Consider the following 26,497-nt stretch of genomic DNA (forward strand, 5'->3'; position numbering starts at 1 on the left):
CCTTCTCCCTTTTTCCCACTTGCTGCGACTAGACTCCCTGCTCCCCAGTTGTGCTCTCTTGATTGCTAAAATTGAATGAAAATGTGCTTTGTTCATTTGCAACCTTCCTTTGGGCTCCCTGATCTTGAGGTGCAGTTCAATGGATGGAGACCCAGGAAGCTCGGCCCCAACCTGCCTCTGCCCAGCTTCTCACCCTTGCCTCCCATACCCATGGAGCCCACGGGAATCCAGCCCAAAGCTGAGTATTGCAGAAAGGGTTCCCTCCATGCCTGGCCTGCGACTCCCAGTCCCACCAGGAGGCACAGGAGAAGAGAAGGTTCTGGTGACCAGGGCCACAGTCCGGGTCACCTGGCCCTCCATCAGCAGCAGTTGCAGGTACCCGTGTGGACGCGGAGGATGCCACGGCTATGCAGGTGCAGGAAGTTGAAGATTTCAGAGGGCATGGCATGGAAGCCGGGCCGGGGCTTGACGTTGTCGTAGTAGTGGTGGGTGATGTAGAGGCCCGAGGGGTTCATGGGGAAGGCCCAGAAGCCAAAGAGGTGCACCTCCTCACAGAGCTCAAGCGCCGCTGTGACCAGGATGAGGCCGGTGCTGATACGCTTGGCGCGCACACCCAGGCTGAGCCAGTAGCGCGACACACTGAACAGATATTGCGGGTGGAAGTAGTAAACCGCCTGCTGCGACTCAAAGTCGTCCAGCATGTACTTGACACGGAAGGACACGTCGGTGTTGCGCGTGTTGTAGAAGGCGGGCAGCAGCACTGATGCATTCTGATAAGCCTGCAGCACGCGGTAGAAAGGCCGCCGCCACTTCTCCAGCTTGTGGAACCTGGGAAGGGGGACAGTGTGAAGGGTCTGCCACCCACCCCTCCAGGCCCCAGAGCCCCTGACTCCCTCCACCCCGCTCCCCAGCCTTTGTCAGGTGCAGAAGAGGCCAGGGGGCAGACGGCTCTCCTTAGAGCCTTCTCACCACTCACCTCACTGCCTTTCCCTAAGTCCCAGGACACACCCCCAACACATTTGTCAGTCCTGTCTCAGCCCCTCTCCTCCATCTGCCAGGTGTAGCTCACAGGCCATTGTTTACCTCCAACAGCTCTCCCTGGCTCAGCTCACACCTGCCTCAGTGCCCCTCACACTTGACTCTGCTGAAGTCCTTGTCCCCTCCTCTCACCCTTCACCTGGCCAGCACTCCCTCCCCTAAAGCCTTCAAGACTGCAGAAGGGGAGCTAGGTTGAGTATGGGATCTCTGAATAAGCTTCTCCTCAATGCCACTTGGCCACATGGTACTGTACCCCTGGTCACACAATGAAAAATTCTAGGCCCCAGATCAGCGCTCTCCAATCTTCTAGTAACCACCATTTCAGTCTAAATTATAGTTGATAAATATTTATTCAAATACATAATAGGTTCCCTGGTGATACAAACGGTTAAGTTCCTAGTTACTAGATGAAAGACGGGTTGTTTCAACACACTCAGAAGCGCCTCAGAAGATAAGTCTGGCATTCTGCTTCCAAAAGCCTTGAAAATCCTATAGAGTACAGTTCTATTCTGCACACATGGGGTTGCCGGGAGTCCCGACTGACTTAACAGCAACCAACCTATTAAATACCTACATAATATACAATATTTCTATTTAAAGAAACATTGTTGTTAAGTGCCGTTGAGTCCATTCCGATTCATAGCAACCCTATATGGACTTACGAGGAGCAAATGGTGAGTTTGAACTTCAGTGTTCAAGCCGACCTTGCAGTCCAGGACTTAACCTACAGCACCACACCCGGTAAATTCATTTTTATGTTTTATTTAACCTGATGATTCAAAATACTCTTTTCAACATGTAATCAATATGAAGATTAGTGAGATACATTGCATCCTTTCTTTCACAGGAAGTCTCTGAAATGCCGTGTGTGTTTTACAAATATCACCTTGGGGTCTGCGCCAGCCATATCTCACGTGATCAGTAGCTGCACATGACTAAATGGCTACCATACTGGATGGCAAAGCTCTGGAAAGAGGGATACTTACCTGTCCATGATGATGCTGGGGTTCACGGTGACCACATCTGTCTTGATCCCCACGTCTACACTGTACTTCTCCGAGATGGGGGGCAGATTGCACCTGCAGAAGAGACCAGGCATCCCAATAGCAGGGGGTCAGTCAGTCTATAGGAGGCACTGGGAATTGGGCGAGGGCAAGGGGCAGGAGGGATGGTGGCCACAAAGCAGAGGGCTGCATATTCCCGTGATTATGGTCCTTTTGCTCTGAGCCAGGTACTGGGAAAGCAGACAGGCCTGGTCCAAGGTCTTGATGAAATTCTAATCACATGGGACAGAGAGACCACCATCTGAAATATGTGGCTACAAGCTGCTGTACGTGCTTTTGAGGACAGGATCATGCTCTGGAAGGGTAGAGAAAACTCCATTAGCCTGGGAGTCAAGGGGCTTCCCTGATGAGGTGAGGAATGGGTGAGGTCTGAAGGAAGAAGTGAACAAAGTCCATTGGCCCTACATGAACCATAGCCTCCACCACCTTGAGATGAAGGAAGAAGTAAACAAAGTCCATTGGCCCTACATGAACCATGCACGGCCTCCGCCACCTTGAGACAAAGGAAGAAGTGAACAAAGTCCATTGACCCTACATGAACCATAGCCTCCGCCTCCTTGAGACGAAGGAAGAAGTGAACAAAGTCCATTGGATGTACATGAACCATGGCCTCCGCCTCCTTAAGACGAAGGAAGAAGTGAACAAAGTCCACTGGCCCTACATGAACCAAGGTCTCTGCCACCTTGAGACCAGAGCTCGATGGTGCTTGGCTACCACTCCTGACCGTTCTCATCAGGAACACAATAGATAAATCTTGATCAAAAGGGAAAGACATGTGGAACCAAACTTCAAATTCTGACAGAATTTAACTGGACCGCAAGGTCGGTTTGAACTACAGGGTAGGCAGCTCAAACACACAGTCATTCCTTGGAAACTCTATACAGGGTCACTATGAGTCGACACCCTCTCAACAGCATTTACCGACAACAACTGAGACTGGAGGAATCACCAAGGCATGGCCCTAAATTGCTCTTCAAATCTTGAACTAAAACTAAGCCCTGAAGTCACAATTAAGTAACAGTTTAGTCCAAAGACTATCCTCACCTTTGAATATTGTGGGGGGGTTTCTAATTGCCTATATGAGATGAAAGGGTCAACATCTATTTTAAAACATAGATGAGAAGGCTGTGGGAACAGGAAGATTAAGTACAATTTGGGCCCTCCGTGTTCATGGCTCCATATCCATAGATTTAACCAACTACAGATTGAAAATTCAGGAGAAAAAAAGAAAAAGTAATCTGCCAAAGGCTAAGGTGGTGGTGATGGTTATGTGCCATGAAGCCGGTTCCCACTCATAGTGACCCTGTACAGGGTTTCCAAAGCTGTAAATCTTTACAGAAGCAGAAAGCCTCATCTTTCTCCTGTGGAACTGCTGGTAGTTTCAAACTGCTGACTGTGAGATTAGCAGCCTGGCTCGTAACCACTCTGCTAGCAGAGCTCCTTAAAGGCTAAGAGGGACAGTAAAGTGCTATTTACATAGCATTTAAATTGTATTAAGGAGTGCTGGTGGTGCTTTAATGTAAGCACTGGACTGCTAACCACAAAGTCAGCAGTTCGAACTCACCAGCCGCTCCTCAGGAGAAAGATTTACAGCCTTGAAAACCCTATACTGAATTGGAATTGACTTGATGGCGGTGAGGTGGTTTGGTTTGGGTTTATATTGTATTAGGAATTATAATCTAGAGACCATTTAAAGTGTACAGGAGGATGGGAATAGGATAGATGCCAATAATACACCATTTTATATAAGGGATTGAGCCTCGGAGAAGGCAGGCAGGACCTAGAACCCATCTCCTGTGGATACCAAAGGATGACTGGAAGCGGAAATGAAGCCCCTAAGACAGAAATCCTAAGAATGTTGACACAATATGAAGAGTACAGCAATGTCTCTTGTCTATTAGTCTAGAAGTGTGGTGTGGGCGTGGATGTTGTTGTGTATATTTTCACACAAAAATTCAATTAAGAAATTCATTGTCAGAGGTCAAAATAAATATGGGATCTATGAGATGCAGCCCTGGTGTGGTGCTGTGGGTTAATGCGCTGGACTGCAAAGTCGGTGGTTCAAGCTCACCAGCGACTCCTTGGAAACCCTATACAGGGTCAATATGGGTCAGAAGCAACTTGTTGGCATTTAACAACAACAATAACAACATTCAAGGATGACACCAGAAATGCAAATATTGAGTGGAAAATAAAACCAAGTTGCAGAAGTCTATATGTGGAACACCATTTTTAAAACCCCCTGTGATATCTCTCACGTAAACCCACATAATTCACAATAAGAGACTAATGGCATGACAGATGAGCGGGTTAATGCACTGGTTACAAGGTCGGTTTGAACCACAATGTAGGCAGTTCAAACACATCATTCACTCCTCGGAACCCTAAACTGGGTCACTATGAGTCAGAACCACCTTGACGTCCCTTAACAAAGATGGCCACACCTAATCCCCAGAATCTATGACTCACGTTACCTTACATGGTAAAAGGGATTTTGCAGTTGTGCTTAAGGATCTTGAAATGGGAGATTATCCTGGAGGACTGTAATCCCAAGGGAATTTATAAGGATATGGCAATAGGAATTTAGAGAGGAAAATGATGTGACTGACGTAAGCACAGTGTGAGAGAGGAACTGGAAAGTACTATACTGCTGGCCTTGAAGGGCCCACAAGCCAAAGAGAAGCAAGGAAATCGAGTCTTCCCTGGCACCTCCAGAAAGGAACACAGCTCTGCCAACACCTTGATTTTAGCCCAAGGAGCCTTCTGGCCTCCGGAACTAGAAGATAATATGGGTGTATTGTTTTCAATCACTACATTCACCATCATTTGTTACAGCAGCAGTAGGAAACTGATGCAGCCCCTAAATAAGCAAAATTAAACAATAAATTGTTTAGAGCTATATCTACACATGATAAAACCCATTTTTAACAAGCAGGAAGCGATAATTACAAAACTCAGAGTGGGGATGGGGAAGGAGCACATCAGCCAGTCAATGACTTTGAGAACATGTGGTTTCTTGAGATGAATAGTTGGCTCACTCATTTGCTTCATGTTTACCTCTGTGGTACACACATTTTTTTTGTCTACATTAAATACTGCACAGTCAATGAATGACTAACACATTTTGAAAATGAGCAGATGGTAATGGGGTGAAGGTTGAAGTCGTGAGCCTCTATGCAAAGGTCCTTTGGTGGAGAGAGCAAAGAGCATCCAGAGAGTGAGTAGCTGAGCCTTGAGGCTGTAGCACAGAGTGGTGCAAACTGAGAGCAGAGAAGGAGGAAGGGGCTAGACCAGGAAGGGCTAGTCATCATATTAAGAATATGGTCCTTTATACAAGGAGAAGCCATGAGTTTAACAGGCCTTATCTGACAAAGTCAGGACTGTCTCATGATCCAACCCCACCCCTGTTTATCCGACCATCAGCAAAGGTGGGGTTTATATTCCTCTTAAAAATAAGGGGCATGTTTACAGCCAACTACACTTCTCACTATGAGTAAGAAATGATTTGATGGCATTGAGTTGTTGAGTTATGACACCTAGAAATATTCACAGAATTAAACAAAACATCAACGACCTTTCTTTTTGTTGCTAAGTGTTGTCTGAGACTCATAGTGACCCCATGTGACTGAATAGAACTTCCCTGGAGGGTTTTCTAGGCTGCAATCTTTAGAGAAGGAATTCTGGTGGCACAGGTGGTTAAGCACTGGGTTGCTAACTTTTAGATTGCCAGGTTTTTCTCCTGAGGAGCCACTGGGTAAGTTCAGACCACCAACCTTTGGTTAGTAGCCAAGTGCTTAACCATTGCACCACTAGGACTCCTTTCAATAACCTTGGTTGTTATTGTGTGCCAACTCTGATCCACAGAAACTCTACAGGACCCAGTAGAACTGTCCCATAGGATTTCCTAAGGTGAAATATTTCCAGGAGCAGATCACCAAGTCTTTCCTCCTACCGAGCAGCTGGTGAGTTTGAACCTCTGACTCTGGTTAGCAGCTGAGCACTTAACCATTGCCCACGACAGATGAAAAATCAAACAGTGAGAGAGGTCAAGGGACTTGTTGCTATTAAGGTAGATGCAGGTGGTAGAAGCTTCTGACTCCAAGTCAGCACTCCTTCCCAACACAAGGCCATCCAATATGGCAATGCCCTGAATGTGGTGAAGACTCAACACACTTTGGTATACATAGGCAGACACTCACTACAACTTTGTTACTGCTACTGCATGACTGTTAATGACAATGGTGAGACCAAAGAAAGGGCCCATGTCCCCTGCAAAGCTATGTGCAAACAACTGTGGTCTGTACCGCATCTTCTTGTTGTCAAGTGCCATCGACTCAGTTCTGAGTCATAACAACCCTGTTTAGGGTTTCCAAGGAGAGGCTGTGGATGAGAATCACTGGCCTTGTGGTTATCTGTCCAGTGCTTATCTTACAGTGCCTCACCAGGACACACATATATCTGATAGTCAGAGTCAAAGAGATACCATGGCATGTATCTCTGGTGATGTAACAGTTAAAGAGACACTTGGCTGCTCACCAAATGGCTGGTGGTTTGAAACAACCCATTGACTCCATGGGAGAAAAATTTGGTGATCGGCTCCCATTAATGATTACAGCCATATAGAGCAGTTCTACTCTGTCACATGGAGTCGCTACAAGTCAAAAGTCACGCGACAGCACCTATCAACAAGAGCAAAAAGAATTCAAGAACACAAATGTGTCCCCATTTCTAAAGAAGGTATCCCTGCCCTGAAATTGTTCAACTGTGAAAGATAACATTACTTACTATAACATAACTTCGTATGTGTCCTGAACTCTTAGAAGGTTTTATACCTTTGAACCTTACTAAAGGGGCCCTGGTGGCACAGTGGTTAATGTCTCAACTGCTAATGGAAAGGTATGAGGTTCAAGCCCACTCAGCTGCTGCAAGGGAGAAAGACCTGGGACCTGCTTCCATACAGATGACAACCTAGGAACCCTATGGGGCAGTTCTGCTCTGTCGCCTGGGGCCACTATGAGATGAAAAGCACACAATGGCATCCAACAGCAACATTAATTAACTTATTCACTGCATCCTCATCCTAACCCCAAGGGGTAGAGACTGCAATGACATCATCATCTTCCCTTTCAGGAAGCAGAGGCACAGATGGTTAGGCAGTTTGTCCAGAAAGCAAAAGGGCACAGAGAGGAGGAGGGCACGGGGTAGAAACGGAAGGTGCAAACACAGGGTGATCCGTTTACCGGAACACGAAGTCGGCACTGTTGATCTCCCTGCCGCATCGGCTGTTCTTCAGGATGCCTCCATTGCCTACCACCGCACACTTCTTAAACTGGGACCGGTAGTAAGGCATGTCCTGGGGGAACAGACAGAGGTACAGTTGTCAGCCCAGCCCCTTCTTCCATCTGGTGCCCACCCTCTGTAACCACGTGCCCCTCATCCTAGCCCATGGCCCCACGAGGCAGCCTTTTAGGGAGTATGGGAGCAGAAGTTTTTCCATTTCCCAGAAGAGAGAAGTGGTCAGGAACTTGTCAATTACTCAGGCAGTGAATGAATGAACTTGAAATGGCCTTGATCTCCAGTCTCTTTCAAATAATCCTGGGAGGCCGTAGGTTTCCAGTAAGAAGTGAGGATGGCCATCCTTGCTTGACGCTATTTGGAAGGTTCAGCTCTCTTCTGCCTTTGAATATTCATGTCAAAATGGCTAATGGAGATATCCTGGAGGGAACCAGCAGCAGAGACTCCCCAGGGACAAGGACCCTAAGCCTGCCTCTCATTCCTTTCCACTCAGGATGAGGTGCAGACTGTGTCTCTGCTCCATAGAAGGACCAGGCCCAGGGTAGAAATGTCACACTCCCTGGCACAGATGCTAGTGCTTAGCGGCAACAAGCACAAGATACCAGGGAGTGAGCGAGCAAGGCTACCATGTCAGAGGGGAGTGGTGAGAAGCTGGGATAACTGGGTTCTCTGTGGGTGAGAACTCTGAGTGTGAGGAGCCCAGGTTTTGATATGAGTGAGTGTGGCACTGGGCACTCACTGGGAATGACCTTGGTCTGGATGCTGGCGGCTTTCCTGGTAAGTTGGCAGCAGGAAGAGCACCAACCTGAGCATTACAAGGCTTGGTTCTGCCATGTCCCCTCTAAACCACAGTCCGTCCTGAACAACCTGAGGCAGGTAGAGTGGAACTGCCACATGTTACAGGGAGAAACAAAGGCCTGGGGTCAAGGTTGTTGTTGTTGTTGTTAGGTGCCATCGAGTCAGTACCGACTCATAGTGACCCTATGCACAACAGAATGAAATATTGCCCGGTCCTGGGCCAACCTGACAATTGTTGCCACACTTGGCCAATCCATTCCGCTGGGGGTGTTCCTCTTTTTCTCTGACCGTCCATCCTTCTCCAGCGACTGGTCCCTCCTGACAATATTTCCAAAGTATGAGAGATGAAATTTGGCCATCCTGGCCTTCAAGGAGCACTCTGGCTGTACTTCTTCCAACACAGATCTGTTTGTTCTTTTGGCAGCCCATGGTACTTTCAATAGTGTCCTCCAACACCATTACTCAAATGCATCAATTCTTCTACGGTCTTCCTTATTCACTGTCCAACTTTTGCATGCATATGAGGGTATTGAAAATACCATGGCTTGGGTCAGGCGCACCTTAGTCCTCAAGCTGACATCTTTGCTCTTCAACATTTTTAAAAGGCCTTGTGCAACAGATTTGCCTAATGCAATACGTCGTTTGCTTTCTTGACTGCTGCTTCCTTGAGTGTTGGTGGTTAATCCAAGAAGAATGAAGTCCTTGACAACTTCAATCTTTTCTCCATTGATAAGAATGTTGTTTATTGGTCCAGTGGTGAGGATTTTTGTTTTCTTTATATTGACATGCAATCCATACCAAAGGCTGTGGTCTTTGATCTTCATCATTAAGTATTTTAAATCCTCTTCACTTTCAGCAAGCAAGGCTGTTCATGAGTCTTCCTCCAATCCTGATGCCATGTTTTTCTTCATATAACCCAGCTTCTCATATTATTTGCTCAGCATACAGGCTGAATAAGTATGGTGAAAGAATACAACCCTGTCGCACACCTTTCTTAATTGGAGTCAAGATGGCGGTGACCAACCATCCTGATCAGCCAAGACTGAGCACTCCCAGGATACAAGACTTCAGTGCTAACTCCAGGAAAGTCCTGGCAAGTCGGGATGAGTTGGGAGCCAAGTCAAAAGACGAGTTTAGTCCTGCTTTTGACCCACACCAAGTTCAGGGAACCATGGTTAAGTTGTTGGAGCTCTTAGAGATTTCATTTTCCCATCTGCAAAATCAAGTTAATAATGTTTGTGTCTCCTGAGACTCCAGTGAGATTGGGTAAAGCAGGTTCCTCAACTTCAGCATTACTGACATTTTGGACCAGGTAATTGTTGGATGGGGGCTGGAGAGGGGAGCTGAATTGTGCATTATAGATGATGTTTAGCAGCAACACTGCCTACCATCAAAAATATCTCCAGACACTGCCAGATGTCCCCTGAGGTACAAGTGCCCCCGGGTGACAACTTCTGGTATAAGTGAAGAACTTGGCCCAGAGGCAACTCAGCAAAGAGGACCAGGTTGTTATTATTAGATGCCCCTGTGGGTTAATGTGCTGGACTGCATGGTCAGTTTGAACTGTGTGATCAACAGTTCAAACTCACCAATCACTCCTCAGAAACTGTATACAGAGTCGTTATGAGTCGGAACCGACTTGACAGTACTTAACAACAACAACAACATCCCTTCCAGCTCTGGCACCCAGGAGCTTCCAGGCAGTGTCCTTCCTACTTGCTCCAACTGGCCAATCATCACTGTGCTGGATGGTCAGCACCTGGAGCTTCCAGAGGACCAACTGCCAGAACGGGTTCTCGTGAAGACTCACGTGGCATTGGCTCATCATGAACTCTGCTCCGTCTATAGTCTGCACCCTTATTCACGGCCCATTGCTCCTGGAGGGACCGGCCCAGGGGGCCAGCACAGGAACAAGGTTGCCTAACAAGGGCTGGTGGGGAAGCTGCACTGTTTGACCAGAGGAAGAGAAAAACTCAAAGTCATCTTTGGAGAAATCATCATCAAAGACTTATGAAGTTTTATGCAGTGTTTCCCAAACTTCTGTAAGTTAAGAACTACCTGAGATACTGTTTGAAAATGCAAATGTTGGCACTTTATCTCAGGGACCTCAGAATCAGAGTCTTCAGGGGTGGGAGTAGATGGCTGGGAAGCTGTATGTTTTCAGATCTGAAGAAACACTTAACTCTTTACAACCTTTGAATATATACTATGACTCTTGTGCCACCTCAAGCACACATGCCTGAGGTAAGAAAACTGCTTACTCCTTTTCTCAGCTATCTGCCCAATATCCTATGGAAACAATGCAATACCCAGTCCTCTATAACCACTTCCATATCACAAGTCACTCCAATGATAGCCAGCTGGCATTCAGTGTGCTCAGACAAGATCCCAAGGAAACCCAGATGGTGATCTCCTAGACTTAGAAAGTGGCCAACTGGGCTCCGAGGCAAAGGCAGGGACGCACCACCACATAGCACTGCTCCATCGCCCCTCCCCCCCCAGGCCACCCTGTCCCCCAGGGCAGTGGCAGTAGTACCTTGGGGAACATGCGGAAGATTTCCTGGTTGATGTGGTAGATGCCGCTGGAGTCCACTTCATACTTGAGCTTGGTCCCCAGGGGAGTGTTCTTCTGGGTGGTGAAGAGGAAGGAGGGGGCATTGCAGCACCTGGACAAAGTGGACCTGTCGGGAGGGAGACAGATGGCAGAGACTGGAGACACTGGGCAGAGCAAAGCACAGGAAGAAAAGAGCTGTGACCCGAGGGGAGCCTGGGGAACTGTCATTAATTTAGCCAGGTGTCTGCGGGGTCATCTCCACCCTCCATCCTCCACACCCTTCAGTATTCCTCTCAGTGCCTGGGCTGGTCCTTCCCGCCTCTCCTGACGCTGTTCAGTCAGGGCCCAGAAGCTCCTGGCTGCTTCTGCCCCACAGACCACACTGCCACTGAAGACTGTGGACCCCACATCTCCATCCACCAAATCTCTCCCCAGCTGGAGAGGGAGCCCGTTGATGGTGGGGCACATGACCTCTATGTCCTGCACAATGTCAGTCACGTGAGGGTTCAATACCTAGTTCAACACACAGGGTCCTCAAACCTCACTCAACGTGCCCTCGAGATCTGCTAAAAATCCCACAACAACTTCCCAGAAATTTTATTTCTGCTCCACCCATCCAGTCCTCACAGAAAGCCCAGAGGAGCAGAGTCATCCTCAGTTCCCTGATCTCCACAGCAGATATTGCACACGGTGCTTTCAGGGTACAAAACAAAGACACACAGAGTCCCCAGAAATGTGCCACCTCCAGTATTCTGAAGGTGTTTTAGGAATAGAGGAGGGCTAGGAACTGGGATGAGGGTTGATGCTGGATGACCTTCTGAAGAAAGCGGATTGTGGTTTCTAAAAGAAGAACTTATTGTTACTAATTGCCACTGAATTAATTATAGCTCATAGTGACCTCATGTAACAGAGTAGAACTGCTCCATAGGGTTTTGTTGCTAGGATAAGTACTGAAGTGCTAACCGCAAGGCCAGCAGTTCGAACCCACCACTGCTCCTCAGAAATCCTACACAGGGTCGCTATGAACTAGAACCAATTTGATGGCTCGTAACTATCTTAATAGAAGATCAGCAGGTTCTTTTTCCACGGTATCACGAGGTAAGTTCAAACCATCAATCTTTAACAGTCGAGCACCATTTACACCACCTGTTGTCTGTTGTTAAGTGCCATCAAGTCAGAGAGCCCCTGTATTGGGTTTCCAAGGAACGGATGGTAGGTTTGAACTGCCAACCTTGCTAGTCAAAATGACTTTGTGGTCCAGTGCTTATCCTACAGCACCATACACCAGGACCCCTGGCAATACCTAGGGATCTTTAAAATCAGTACTTACGACGTGGTTTTGGTTTTGGTTTTGGTTTGGAATTCTCTGAAGTTTTCACTCCCCAAAACCACGCTCAAACATGAGCTATAGAAGAGGTAAAGCTCAGATGCAAGCTGACTTTAAATACAGCCTCCAAGGGAGACTGTAGTTGACAAAGCAGACTTGGGAGTGAGAAAAGACCAATTTTTCTGGTCTCTAAAGTTGGTGTTTCACTCAGCACACATTACCCAAGGTGTGCCCACCACACTTGGTTAAAAAATTGGATCCTGGACACATCTTACTCCCCAGTCCTAGGATCCCAAAGCCCTCCACCCTGTCCAAGGAGACAAGATAGTGTTCTCAGCTCCCTGCCAGAGGCCCCACGTTTAGCCCCATGTTTCTCATGCAACATCATTTTCCTGTTGCTGTATGATTTCTTTAATGTGCTCAACCTGGACCACACCTTTGTGACTCTCCCTGACCTGGACCATGCCAAGTGTCTTATCCGCCATGCCTTCAACACATACGAGTCTCACCCATACCCAATCCACGTGAAAACACTTTGATGGTGGTGGTGGTAGTTATGTGCCGTGGAGTCGGTTCTGACTCATAGTGACCCTGTACAGGGTTCCCAAGGCTGTAAATCTTTATGGGAGCAGAAAGCCTCATCTTTCTCTGGTAGTTTCAAACAGCTGACCTTGACAGACACACTTAGAGAGGACAAATTTCAGGCCACACCTGCATCAGTCTGCAATCTGCTCCCTACCCCTCCACCACTTCACTCAGATTCATGCTCCACTTTAATGACATGCGGATCTCTGCAAACAACGGTTAGGCCTTGGCTAGGTTTCTGCCAATTCACGGGTGCCTCTGATGTGGGGCTGTGGGTACTGTCTCTTCAGGGATTATCATTTTAAAGATTCCCGTTTCTCAAAACAGTTTGTTTAAAACTACTATTTTCTAATAGTGAGAATGGCTATACCATTTTTAGTATGTAATTTGTGTCATTGAATTGTATATGCAAAAACTGGGAATAGGTAGATGTTTGGTTGTATATATTGCAACTTAAAAACAAACAAACAAACCACCGCCTACTATTCTGTCTCTCTACAGGTGACCTAGAATTGGAGCAAGCTGGAATCAATGATTTATAAAGGAAACTCAAACTACTTAGTGATAATTCCCTTTCCATAGCTTCCCCCGCCCCCCCCCAGCTCCTTCATGCTAATAGCGACTCCATACATAATCCATTGCACAAATTCCCAGGATCACATCTATTCCATCAAATAAGGTCTAAATAACAGTCTAAACTCAGTGAATGGTAGAGACAGAAAGATCCCTAACCCAAACGCAAGCCCACTGCCCAGTCGATTCCCACCCACAGAGACCCTGGAAGACAGAACAGAACTGCCTTATAGCGTTTCCAGGGCTATAAATCTTGATGGAAGCAGCCTGCCACATCTTCCTCCTGCAGAGTGGGTGGTGGGTTCAAATCGCTGATCTATCAATAAGCAGCTGAATGCTTAGCTACTGCATCACCAAGACTCCTCATGGACCCTAAAACTCACCATTAAAAAAAAAAAAAAAAATGGTTGAACGTCTGCTGTCTGCTTAGCTCTAAGATAAGAGAACTCTTCTAGGATTGCCTCTGTCAACGTTGGTTCAAGAGCAATTAGAAGTGCTTGAACATCTGGTATGGGCTGAGAGAACTGAGGAGCTCAGAGCAGAGCTGAAATTGGCTACGTTAGAGCCACTGTCTCAAAGTGGGGAGGCCAGTGCTGTGCTGCTCTGGAGGGGCCACTTCACTGCTCTGAGCCTACAATAAGCCCTACTGTATACCACGGTGGCTTCACCAACCTGCAAGGCCTAAGGGAGAGGACATGGAGAATGGCCCCTGCCTACACCCCAGATTCCAAAGCCCAGCCCCAGCCATCTCTGAGGAAGATGTCACAGAGAGCTGGACCCAGAGGGTGAGGTGGGTGTGAGGAGCACCCCATAATCAGGGGCTGGGGAGGCCAGGTGATTCATAGATACTTGAACTGTTTGGCTTCGGTGATGTTCATTGCCCACTTGCACATCTGGAGGTTCTTCCATCTGTCAAACAGTTCCGACTGCTTCACCCTGCGGAATGCAGACAGGAGAGCATAAGAGCACTGAGCTGCACACAAAGATGTACCCTGCCAACACCTGGGCTGGTCCCTCCCCAGAAGCCCACCCACCAGGGTCTGCACACTTCCCCAGGAACGTGTCTGTGGAGGGAGGAAGGCCACGAAGGGTCTTGTGACAGCTAAGTGTCTATAATACATCAGCACTGAGCTAGCGCACAGTAGGGCTCAGGACAAAGATGTGCCCTTCTCTTCCCGCCTCCTCAGACAGCTCACAATGTCCTAAGGGCAGCAATGAGAATCCAAATGATACCCCTTCTCTCTGCACGACCACGCACAGTGTTTACCCTGGTCTATGTTTCTACATCTCAACACTGTGACAGCCTCAAACATTCTCAGCCAAAGCATGCCCACATCATGCAGGAGTCTCCCTATGATTGGAACCAACACTCACACTCAAAAAGATTTTAAATGATCAATTTATGCTTGCATATTTACCATTTTACGTAGGGCCGCACTGATTCAGAATTGACTCTATGACAATGGATTTAATGGTAATGGGTTTATGACTGATCCAATGCTGTACACCCAGCTGCTACATCAGTGCACAGCAAAATAATTATCTGTTGAATGAATGAATGAATGACCCAAAGCAAAGATACAAATTCCCCTGCATCCTAGCAGACCAAGATGGGATCCTTCCGCACATTAACTGCAAGCAGTCGCTTCTCATCCTAGGAGCCCAAAGCCACACCCCCACCCCTCGCTCCCACATATGCTTCAGCCTTTGTCACTTGTCACCCATCTTTGGTTCCTTCCACCCTACTTCAGTCAAGAGATTCTTCCTTGAGTTCTACCCAACTCCTTCCTGTTTTCACTTATGTTTTGGTTCCGAGGGTAAATGATTCTCTTATGCTATAGAAATGCCCAGAATTTTCTCAGTGTCTGATAGTTTCAGTGAGGCCATGAAGTCCAGGAGTAGGGGAGTCCCTCTGGGGCATGGTGGCAGGACACTTCATACCATGGAGTTGCTCTAGGCAACAGTATTAGTGGATGCTAGCAAAGAAACCCGGCATTTTTAGAAATGGGGAAGCTGGCTCGGCCTTAGGGCCACTGAGGCTCATTCAGCTTTGTTCTCTGGGGTCCTCTGCCTACAAGGTCACTGCCTCAAACACTTCCCAGGCCCTGGCAACACTCTAGGTTAGGGTTCCAAGTACTCGACTGTTACCAAAATATGGGCCCATTTTCTGTGGCTTCAATACACTGCCATCCAGGGGACAGAGGTCGAAGGTTGGACACCCAGCCTCAAATCCTGGCTCCATTTCCAGCCTGCAGTGAGACCTCACACAAGTCACTTAATTCTTGGAGACTCACCTGCTTTAGATAAAATGGGTATAATAACCTCTGCCCTGCCAATCTCAAAGGTTGTCAGAGAGATCAAATGAGACAATATGTGTAAAGATTGTTTATATACTGCTTTACAGAGTCATCTTTAAAGGTGAAAGGCTAACCCCAGACACTAACCTCTTTTCTACTAAGACACGGCTAAAATTCCAGAAAAGGGAAAAAAAAAAAAGGCATAACACTACCAAGTGGACAGAATGATGGGGAGGTGGATCTTAGTGGAAAAGATAATTCAACCCAGTTACGGAAAAAGGGGGATAACACAAGGAGAGGATGGCACAGCCCTGAGGACCAAGAGGCCACCTGCCCGGAAATCTCCAATGGGAGGTGTGTGTGTGGTTAAATGAGTATTAATTGTGAGTCTGTGAGTCGGAACTGACTCCACAGCATATAACAACAACAACAAATCCAGAACTCAAAGGAGCTCTGGTAGCGTAGTGGGTTACGAGTCAGACTGCTAACCAGAAGTTAAAACTACCAGCCACTCCTTAGGAGAAAGATGAGACTTTCTGCTCCTGTAAAGATCTGCAGCCTTGGAAACCCTATACAGTGTCACTATGAGTTGTAACCAACTCCCCAGCACATAACCACCACCACCACCACCATCCAGAAATCAAGCATCTGTGTCCAGAATATCAAGTCCCCTGAGTACAAACAATCAACTACGGAATGTGCAACAGCAGGAAGAGGGATGACAGAGTCAGAAAGTTTATTCCTCTCTTAAAAAATAATAATCGCTCCCCATGAAAACATCATACAAGCAAAAGGGCCAACAGAACTTGAACAACTCTCAAGGTACACCTGCCAGTCAACTCCCAGGCTCTCATACACAGAATTCCTGTCCGCTTTTTATATTAAAGTTAAATATAAACAGATAAACTAGGATTACCTGGTCAATCTGAAGGAGACAAAGGAAACCACCAGATAAAATAACCACAGAGAAAAATGACTGGAGAAACGAAACAGAACTTCTTATTGTTGTTAAATGCAAACATATGCACAACAGAATGAAACACTGCCAGGTCCTGTACCCTCCTCACAACTGGCGTGACGTTTGAGTCCACTGCTGCTACCACTGTGCCAATCCAAACTGTTGTGGGTTTTCCTCTTTTTCACTGACCCTCCACTTTATGTCCTTCTCCAGGGACTGGTCCCACCTGATAACATGTCCAAAGTATGAGAGACAAAGTCTCACCATCCTGGCTTCTCAGGAGCATTCTGACTGTACTTCTTCCAACACAGATTTGTTTGTCCTCCTGGCTGTTCATGATACTTTCAATATTCTTATCCAACACCATAACTCAAATGCATCAATCCTTCTAGTGACCTTATCTAGGGTTTCAGAGACTGTAAATCTTTATGGGAGCAGAAAACTTCATCTTTCTCCTGTAGAGTGGCTGGTGGGCTCAAACCACTGACCTTGTAGTTCACAGTCTGGTGCTTATTCAACAGAGCCATCACACTTTCAAAAAGAACTAACCAAAATAAATAAATAACTTTACTTAGTCTCCTAAGAGAAATTCAAGAAGACATTGTTGTTGTTGTCAGGTGCCATCGAGTCAGAACCAACTCATAGCGACCCTATGCACAGCAGAATGAAACAATGTCCGATCCTGGGCCAACCTCACTACCACTGTCACACTTGAGTCCATCAATGATGCCACCTGACTGATCCATTTCATTGGGAGTCTTCCTCTTTTTCTCTGACCCTCCATCTTACCCAGCATGACATCCTTCTCCAACGACTGTTCCCTCCTGACAATATGTCCAAAGTATGAGAGACGAAGCTTAGCCATCCTGGCCTCCAAGGAGCACTCTGGCTGCACCTCTTCCAAGAAGACATTATGTTCTTAAAATAAGAACACACTGTTCTGAGAACAATGAAAGAGCTCATAGAAGAAGCAAAGTTCATCAGAAGGGCCAGAATGTAAAGTCAAGGAATTGCCCTAGTAAGTAGAAACCAAGGACAAAGAGATTTTAAAAAAGAGAGAGAGATTAAAAAAAGATATGGGTATTGTGATGATTAATTAGCAACTAGGGTCTGAAAAGCTAGCAAGCAGTCAACTAAGATGCAACTGTTGGTCTCTCCACATCTAGAGGAAACAAGAGTGAAGAAAATCAAAGACTCAAGGAAACAATCAGTGCAAAGAAATTAGAATGCAAACTACAGTCTCCACTCCCCTGAGATCAGAAGATCTAGATGGTGCCCAGTACCACTACTGGCCACTCTGTTGGGACCACAGACGGTCTGGGACAGAATAGGAGAAAAGGGTAGAACAAAATTCAAAATCATAAGAAAGACCCAACTAACTGGTATGATAGAGACTGGTAGATCCCCAAGAATGTGGCCCTTGGACACCCTTCAAAGCTGGAACTGATGCCAACCCTGGGATCACCTAGCAGCCCAACAACAGACAGATATCATCCCACAGCTCTTCTGGTCTTCGGTCTTTAGTGTTGAATGTATCAAATCTGATCAAAGTGTTCAAGAGCAAAGATATCAGTTTGAAGACTAAGATAACTTGGCCCAAACCATGACATTTTCAATAGCCTCATATATACATCTGAAGGTTGGACAATGAATAAGGAAGATCATAGAAGGACTGATACATTTGAGTTACGGTGTTAAGAGAAGAATATTGAAGTACCATAGACTGCCAGAAGAACAAACAAATCTATGTTGGAAGAAGTACAGCCAGAATGTTCCTTAGAAGCCAGAATGGCGAGACTTTGTCTCTCATACTTTGGACATATTATCAGGAGGGACCAGTCCCTGGAGAAGGACATCATGCTTGGTAAAGTAGAGAGTCCGAGGAAAACCACTAATGAGATGGATTGGCACTGTGGCAGCAGCCATGGGCTCAAGTGTAACAATGGTGAGGATGGTGCAGGACCAAACAGTGTTTCATTCTGTTGTGCTAATGGTGGCTATGAGTCGGAACCAACTCAACAGTAGCTAACAACAACAGGGCCGGGAAGGAGGAAGGGAGGATGTTTCTGTTCATGACGACAGAAATTTGACATATTAATAACGACTGCACAACATGATTTGTGTACCTGGTGCCGTTAAATTGTATACAAGGAAAGTGTTAAGTTGACATTTGTATTTTTACAACACTAAAAGAGTCATGACAGAGGTGACTTCAAGGAAAAAAAGACAGCTGGAAGTTCCAAGAAAGCAGAAACCCTGTAACAGGAAAGGAGCTGGCATCGTGATAAAGAACAAGAGCTGCACTGCCCAATAATGAAAATCCTCTTCACATCTAAGAGTAAACTTTGGCCAAAGTTCCCAAAAGGCTCCTTATGGTTGCAAACAGAATGAAATGCTGACATTTTTTAATTAAATTCATGAGTGCCTAAAGCCAGAGGCTGGCGAGAGAAGTTAAAAGTAGGGATACTTTAAACCGTCTCCTCTGACAAAGGACAGAGTCAAAAAATACTGTCCATATTTGCTACAACAAGAAATTCTGTTACTTAGGTAATCTATGGAGTCTTGGTGTGGCGCTGTGGGTTAATGCACTGGGCTACAATGTCACTGAACCATGAGGTCGGTGGTTCAGGTTCACCCGACGCTCCTTGGAAGCCCTCTACAGGGTTGCTATGGGTCGGAACCAACTAGATGGTACTTAACAGTGCAATAAAAAGGCCAGAAGACTCTCAGTGATTTAAAAGTTGTACCGGAGAAGGAGTTGGTTCAACATTGTCAATCAGGGCACATTTGCATAATATAGGGCAAGTACAAATTTGTCTCCAGATGGAACCTGGGAACTTACCATACCTCTCAATTGGGGGAAACGTGGGGAGGAGGTTGGATGTGGTGCAAGCAAATTAAGCCTTGATCCACTAAAGCAGGACACCAGTAAACTCTATGTAAAAATGTAAGTCAAGAAATAGTCACAAAGTCGGTTTGAACCATAAGGTTGGCGGTTGAAACTCACCAGCTGCTCGTCGGAAACCCTATTAAGGTTTGCTAGGAGTCACAACTGACTCAACAGCACTTAACAACAACAGTGACAACATACTATCAAGAGCTACAGAGGCCACTAGTGTACAGAAAAGAGCAAGGCTGGCAGTGAGAAGGTGGTGCTGATCTTCATTGGAAGCTTTTGTGTTGGACTTGGTTCCTCAAATCACATGCAAGAGACGCTGAGAATGTAATGATCGTGATTTCCCACTTGTTCACTGGTTCCCTTTGTTTTTTCACCTCTTTTTCTTCCATGTCCTCCTGGTTCCACTCATTCATTTCACAACCAGTTCTGAGCTCTGGGCCAGGCTCTGGGCCTGTGCCTGAGTCCCATTCCCAGGAGCCTATCCAGCTTCTCTGGAAGCTCTGTGTTCCCCACCCCAGGAATATGGGCCGGGGGCCGGCATGAGAGGTGTGAGTACCTGCAGAGGCTCTAGAATGACTAAAATAAAGCGTAAATCATTTTAACAAGTGTATTCATAACTATGCGCTTTCAAAATAAACCATCACAGAGTAACTTCTCATGTATGTGATAGTCAGGGAATGAGGTATTTTCCATGTGGGAATTTTCCAGCTGACTGACTTGTACCATTGATCTGAGCAGTTCTGGATCCGAATCATTCCCAGATGAATCACACCCCTCCATGTCTCCGCAGACAGAACACCAGCTGACATTCTATAAGCCTGAAGGGACTCCAGTGCATCCACCAGACCCCTGGGTTCCCAGATGGAATTTAACCTTTTCCCAATGATTCCCAGTCCCCACAGGAACACTCCCAATAGCACAGAGAGGCCCATAAGTCCTGGTGGTAGCAAACCTCTGGGATCCGAAGTCGGGCTCTGGGGTGTCCAATCTCAGCCCTGGAAGATCCATCCAGCTGATCCTGGAAGGTTTGAGGACTCAAGGGAAAAGGAGCTGGACTCACTGCTCCCCAACTTCCCCCAGACCCACACACTGATACCCCACAACCATCTCTGGCAGAGCTTCCCTCTTGCAGAGCCCCAGCACTGCCAAGCCTTGGGGACACAGAGCATAAGAGACAGAGAGAACATGTGAGGTCCAGTCAGGACAGAAGCCACCAGGCAAGATGACTACTCAGTCCAGGAGTCCAGTTCTAGGGGGCCAAGGATCAGGAATAAAGTGAAATGTGTTCTTGTGGGTGCTACTGAGTTGATTCTGACTCATATGGGCCCATGTATGACAGAGCAGAACTACCCCAAAAGGTTTTCTTGGCTACTGAAGGAGCTCTGGTAGCGTAGTGGTTACAAATCGGGCTGCGAACCGCAAGGTCAGCAGTTCGAAACTACCAGCTGTTCTGCAGGAGAAAGATGAGGCTTTCTGCTCCCGTAAAGATTTACAGCCTTGGAAACCCTATATACGGTCGCTATGGGTCGGAATCAACTCGACGGCACTTAACAACAATTACTGAAGTAGATTGCTAGGTCTTTCTCTCCCATGGCTCCAAATACCACCACCATGTGTCCAGACAGTGGGCACAGATCAATGGATAATATAAGCTTTTCCTCATTCTCCACAATGTTCGTGTTTTAGGCTGGAAACAAAGGGCCTAACTCATGTCTAATTTGGTCCCTCAATGGAATCTGTGACATGGATGAACACCAGCATATAGAAAATACGTTCGAGGAACAGTCATCTGAAAGGATGACCCACAGGGTTCCTCAGGGCTTCCTGTCCAGACCCTGAAGAGCCATGAGGAAACTGTCTACATTTTCAAATCTAAAAAAGACCTAAGATATGTTCCCATCAAGAGTGCTTTGGGCTCCTAAAGTAGAAGAAAGTATCTAAGGACCTGAAATCTTTGAATTCTGAAAAATCTCTGAATTATGAATGTGGATCCTGACTGAGGTCTGGACAGCCATCTTTGGACACTAAATCAGAACTCAGTGGTGGAGAGCTTCAAAAGGCCAATCAGACCGTGCCCCACACCTCTTCCTTCTGCTTAAAACCTTCCCAAGGGCTCCCCAGATGAAGACAGAACCTAAATCCTGGTCTGTAAGGCTCGCCACAGCTGGCCCCACGCCTGCCCCTCTAACAACATGGCTTCCATCTTTCCATCTCATGTTGACATTCAAATTACCTCAATCTTCCGGGCCTGGGACACAGCAAGTCCTCCTGGCACAGGGCCTTTGTACAAACTATTCCTCCATCTGGACTCCTCCTGGCCTAGTTAATGCCTCCCCTTCAGACCTCTGCTCCCGCGTCCCTTCCTCATGGAAGCCTCCCCCTGTGCCCCGGTCCAGGTCAAATTCTGGGTCACCCCCTTGACTCCCGTCTGTGGGTCTGTGGGCTCCATGAGAGCCAGGATCACAGCACTGTGCCCAGAAAGAGCTCAGTGGAATTGGCAGACGGGGTGAGCTGTCTGGTGTGTTCATCTCGAGGTACTAACAGGGCACACACACAAACCCACTGCCATCGAATCAATTCTGACTCAGAGACCCTATAGGACAGAGCAGTGTTTCTGAGGCTGGCAATCTGAAAAGATGCAGGCTGCTCCATCTTTCTCCCATGATGGGCTCAAATGCTACGTTCAAACTACCAACCTTTCCATTGACCCACTGCACCACCAGGCCACACAGACCACTAGTTAATATGGGTACAGTAACATGCAGCTAGTCCCAGTTGGGCATTTGTTCTCATCCTTGGAGCTTTATATAGCCACACAGTCACGGAGTCTGTGAATGCCAGCACAGGAAAACCGGTGCTACTAGCTCCAAAAAGAAGCAAATGGTGAGAAAGAAAGGGAGGGAATCCCATTAACATTAATTAAGCACTGACTGTGTATGGGAGTCCTGGTGTGGTGCTGTGGGTTAATACAATGGACTGCAAAGTCGGTTTGAATCACAAGGTTGGCAGTTTAAGCTCACCAGCAGTTCCTCGGAAACCCTATACAGGTTCGCGATGGGACAAAACCAACTCAACAGCACTTAACAGCAACAATCCTACTACTAGATCCTGGTGTGGCACTGTGGGTTAAGGTGCTGGACTGCAAAGTCATTTGATTCGCAAGGTTGGTGGTTCAAGCTCACCAGCTGCTCCTCTGAAACCCTATATGGGGTCGCTATGGGTCGGAACCAACTTGACAGCACTTAACAAGAACAATCTATGCTACTATGTATTAAATTGCTGGGCTTCCTGCTTCCAGATGCCAATGTTTACAGTAACCCTTAGAAAAACAGATTCACGCTCATGGCAACCCGTGTGTGTCCAAGTAGAAGTGTGTTCCATAGAGTTTTCAATGGCTGGTTTTGTTGAAACTAGACCATCAGGCATTTCTTCCAAGGTACCTTCCTGGTAGGCTCAAAGTGCCAACTGTTTGGTTAGCATCCAAACAACCCAGAGAGTCCTTGTTATTCTTGTTGCTGTTGGGTCCATTCTGAGTCATAGTGACCCCGTGCACAACAGAAGGAAGCAGTGCTAGCTCCTGGCACCATCCTCACAATTGTTATACATGTGAGCCCACTGGGGCTGCCACTGTGTCGATCCATCTTGTCGAGGGTCTTCCTCTTTTTTTTTTTGCAGAACCTCCACTTTACCAAGCAAGATGTCCTTCTCCAGGGACTTACCCCTCCTGATAACTTGTCCAAAGTATGAAAGACGAAGTCTCGCCACCCTGGCTTCCAAAGAGCATTCTGGTTGTACTTCTAAGATTTGTTTGTTCTTCTGGCAGTCCGTGGCACTCACATACATAATTCAAACACCATAATTCAAATATATTGATCCCTTAGCAACCCCTAAAAGGTAGACAATACTGTTCTCAGTTCTGATAGGCCAGGAAAAGCTCAGCGAGGCCAAGTCATTTACATAAAGATACAGCACTAGTAGGTTCCTGGTCTGTCTGATACCAGTGTCCAGCCTCTTTCCATTTTCCACATTGCATGGGAATCCCACTACAGGCTCAAGGAACAGTGTTCCCTCCCGTGAGTGGTGGGCAGGGGTCCAGAGACTAGTCAGGGGACCCTGAACCCATGTGAGCACCCAACATGGCCCAACTCTGAATAAACTAGAACCTCACCTGTTTAATACAACACAAATTCCTCTCAACAGGCTGACTGATTTTGTGGCCATTATATCAGAGAAGGTTAAGTGCTCAGCTGCTAGACAAAAGGTCAGTGGTTTGAACCCACCCAATGACTCTATGGGAGAAAACCCAGTGACCTGTTCCTGTAAAGATCATGACCAAAAGAACCCCATGGGGAAGTTCTGCTCTGTCATATGGGGTCACTATGATTTGCAGTTGATTTGACATAAAAACAACATACTAGGGAAAGAAAGCTGAGGTGTGTTCATGCAGAAATGCTGAGCATTTAGTGGGCTTTTCCTTCCATAGGGTGTAACAGAGCTATGTTGTTGTTGTTAAGTGTTGTCGAGTCGTTTCCAACCCATAGCAACCCTGCACAGGGTTTCTGAGGTGCAGCTGGTGTGTTTGAACTGCCGCCGACCTTGCAGTTCAAATGCATTTGCAGTCTGACGCATTAACCCACCGCGCCACAACAGAGCTATAGGGGATATAATATTGGTGGGGTGGGGGAGGGAAGCACAGTACTTTTACCAGTTGTGTAAAAAAAGTAAATGAATATCCAGTCATGTTGCTAAGTGCCATCCAGGTCAAGTCAGTTCCGACTCATAGAGACTCTGTATAGGGTTTTGAGTATGACCCACTGGCCTCGCTGCCCAGCGCATTAACCCACAGCATCACAACAGCACAATACTTTATAACAGACAGACTCTGAAAAGATCCACAGGTTCCATCTTGCCTCTAGGGAGGAGAACTTGGGGCAGTTTTTCACTATTGACCCTTTTTACCATTGATTGTTCCCAGATTTAAGGAACAGAAATAAGTTTTTAAAAATTTAAATAACCATCAACTGTAAAAAGGCTACTGCAAGAGAGAGCAACACTCAACTCAAGGATGGAATTCCAGGTAAGACATTTCTGGACCCTGTTCTGTCTCTGTACAGGAAGGAGCTGTAATTGAGCCTGGACTCAAACACCAGACTCCTCAAGAAGTGACCTTGCAAACCTGGCCTTCTTTCATCTAAGGCACACATTCATCACACATTGTTCCAGCCCGCCAAGGCCTGGGAAGGAGACCTCATTTTTGCTTTATCAGACTAGACCATGCTGTCTGTGCCTCTCCACCCTGCAGCCCCATCCTGACCCCCAGCTCCCCATGAACCTGCACCTGCACGGACACCCAGCCCTGCTCCCATGCATCCTGCACCCCCACCCTGACACCCAGCCCTGTTCCCCATGATTCTGCACCCCCACACTCACATGGACAGCACCTTTACTTCCAGGATTTCATTCCTCAGCTCCAGGCATCTTGAGGAGTTATATTCAAAGGGCCCCTTGTAAAATTCAAAGTACCTGGAACCAACAGGGACAAAGGTTACACAGAGAACTGGGGCCAGGCTTTGAGGGGGGACATGAGGGCCCTTGGGGAGGGGTCTGTCCTGTACCCTAGCCCCACCCCACCTCTAGAAGACCCCCTGGTGCAGGGGGCTCAGAAGGACCACGGGGGCCTTGGGCTTGACTGTACGGGGCGTGCACCTGGCCACGTGGAGGAGGTCAGCATGGAGCCATAAACAAAAGTCCATGACATTGGTTCTAACTCATATAGTTTTCCAATCACTCAACGGAAGTGAAATCTAGTGTCCGGGCTGCTGGCTGCTAAGAAAAGCTCTAGGTTCTAATGATCATTGTTGTTGTTGTTGTTAAGGTCCATCAAATCAGTCCCAACTCATAGCAAACCTGTATAGAGTTTCTGAGGAGTGGCTGGTGAATTTGAACCGCCGACCTTGTGATTCAAACCCACCTTGCAGTGGGGGTAGTGTGCCGTGTGGTGGTGATGTGCTGTGAAGTCAGTTCCAACACATAGCCAGAGGCTGTAAATCTTTATGGGAGCAAAAAGCCACATCTTTCTCCTGTGGAACTACTGGTAGTCTTGAACTGCTGACCTCTAAGTTAGCAGCCCGACTCATAACCACTACACTACCAGAGCTTACAGGTGGGGTTTCTCCTAGAGTTCTCAGGGAGCTGAGAGAATCGTAGTTATGTCTGAGATGTGCTTCTTAATTAGCTGTGTGCCTTTGAGTAAATCACTCCTCCTTTCTAGGAATCATTTTTCTCCTCCATTAAGTAAGTTGTATGATGAAAGGCACTGAATTTCTGTTAAATGTGATGCAACAACTTAGAAATGAAGAGTGCTGATGTCTGCACAACGTGGGGTCACAATGTCATTGAATTGTACACATAAAGATGGTTGAAATGCTAGTGTTTTTATAATATACAAGGGGCTTCAAAAAGATTGTGGGAAAATTCCATTATTTTTTCATTTCATTTTTCCATGAATTTTTGAAACCCCCTCATATATTTCACCATAATAATTTTTTTTTATTATGTAGTTAATATTACAGTCCAGGAACAGAGGACCCTAGGATCATCAAAGGAGAAGAGCACAAGCGGAATACAGGACCCTATCCAGAGAAACAGCGACACCAGAGATGAGGACATGGAGAAATAGAGCAGCTGAGGACTCTAGACTCATGGAGAGAAAAAGGCGGTGTGCTGGTGGCCAGGTGCTAGTGGCCAGGAGGGATGTTTGCAGAATGTGCCCTTTGGTTGTTTAAATGATTATAGATTCCTGAGTGTTTTTGAGTACATCTCTCCCTCCCCCCTCAAAAACCACAAAACAAAACAGAGGGAATAGAAGCAAACACTGTTGAATGATGATGGACTGAGGAGATTGTAATCACTACAATGAAATGATGAGTGTAAAACTTATGTTCCCCATGTAAAGTATCACTCAATTTAAAAAAACAAAACAAAACAAAAACTGCTCTATGCATGGATCTAAAGCCTCAGCTTTCCCATCTCAAAAATGGAGCTAATAGCACATCACTCTCCACCCTACCTGAATTTTTGCTCTTTGGGCTTATGCTGTTCCATCTTAA

The 26,497-nt window shown here is 46.7% G+C and overlaps 1 protein-coding gene across 1 annotated transcript in view; it reads right to left on the minus strand.

Annotated features, from left to right (window-relative positions):
- Window positions 1-280: 280 nt before the first annotated feature.
- The window catches only part of ST8SIA5 (ST8 alpha-N-acetyl-neuraminide alpha-2,8-sialyltransferase 5), a 72,916-nt gene continuing 46,699 nt past the window's right edge, over window positions 281-26,497 (minus strand). Inside the window, exons 2-7 of the mRNA XM_006835107.1 lie at window positions 24,819-24,911; window positions 14,084-14,170; window positions 10,732-10,876; window positions 7,343-7,455; window positions 2,025-2,117; window positions 281-828 (exon numbers count right to left, since the gene is read on the minus strand). Coding sequence (XP_006835170.1) covers window positions 360-828; window positions 2,025-2,117; window positions 7,343-7,455; window positions 10,732-10,876; window positions 14,084-14,170; window positions 24,819-24,911 — 1,000 coding nt within the window. The 3' untranslated portion in view covers window positions 281-359. The remainder of the gene's footprint in view (window positions 829-2,024; window positions 2,118-7,342; window positions 7,456-10,731; window positions 10,877-14,083; window positions 14,171-24,818; window positions 24,912-26,497) is intronic.

Source organism: Chrysochloris asiatica, unplaced genomic scaffold (genome assembly GCF_000296735.1).
Source record: "Chrysochloris asiatica unplaced genomic scaffold, ChrAsi1.0 scaffold00015, whole genome shotgun sequence".
In the NCBI taxonomy this organism is placed as follows: Eukaryota; Metazoa; Chordata; class Mammalia; order Afrosoricida; family Chrysochloridae; genus Chrysochloris; species Chrysochloris asiatica.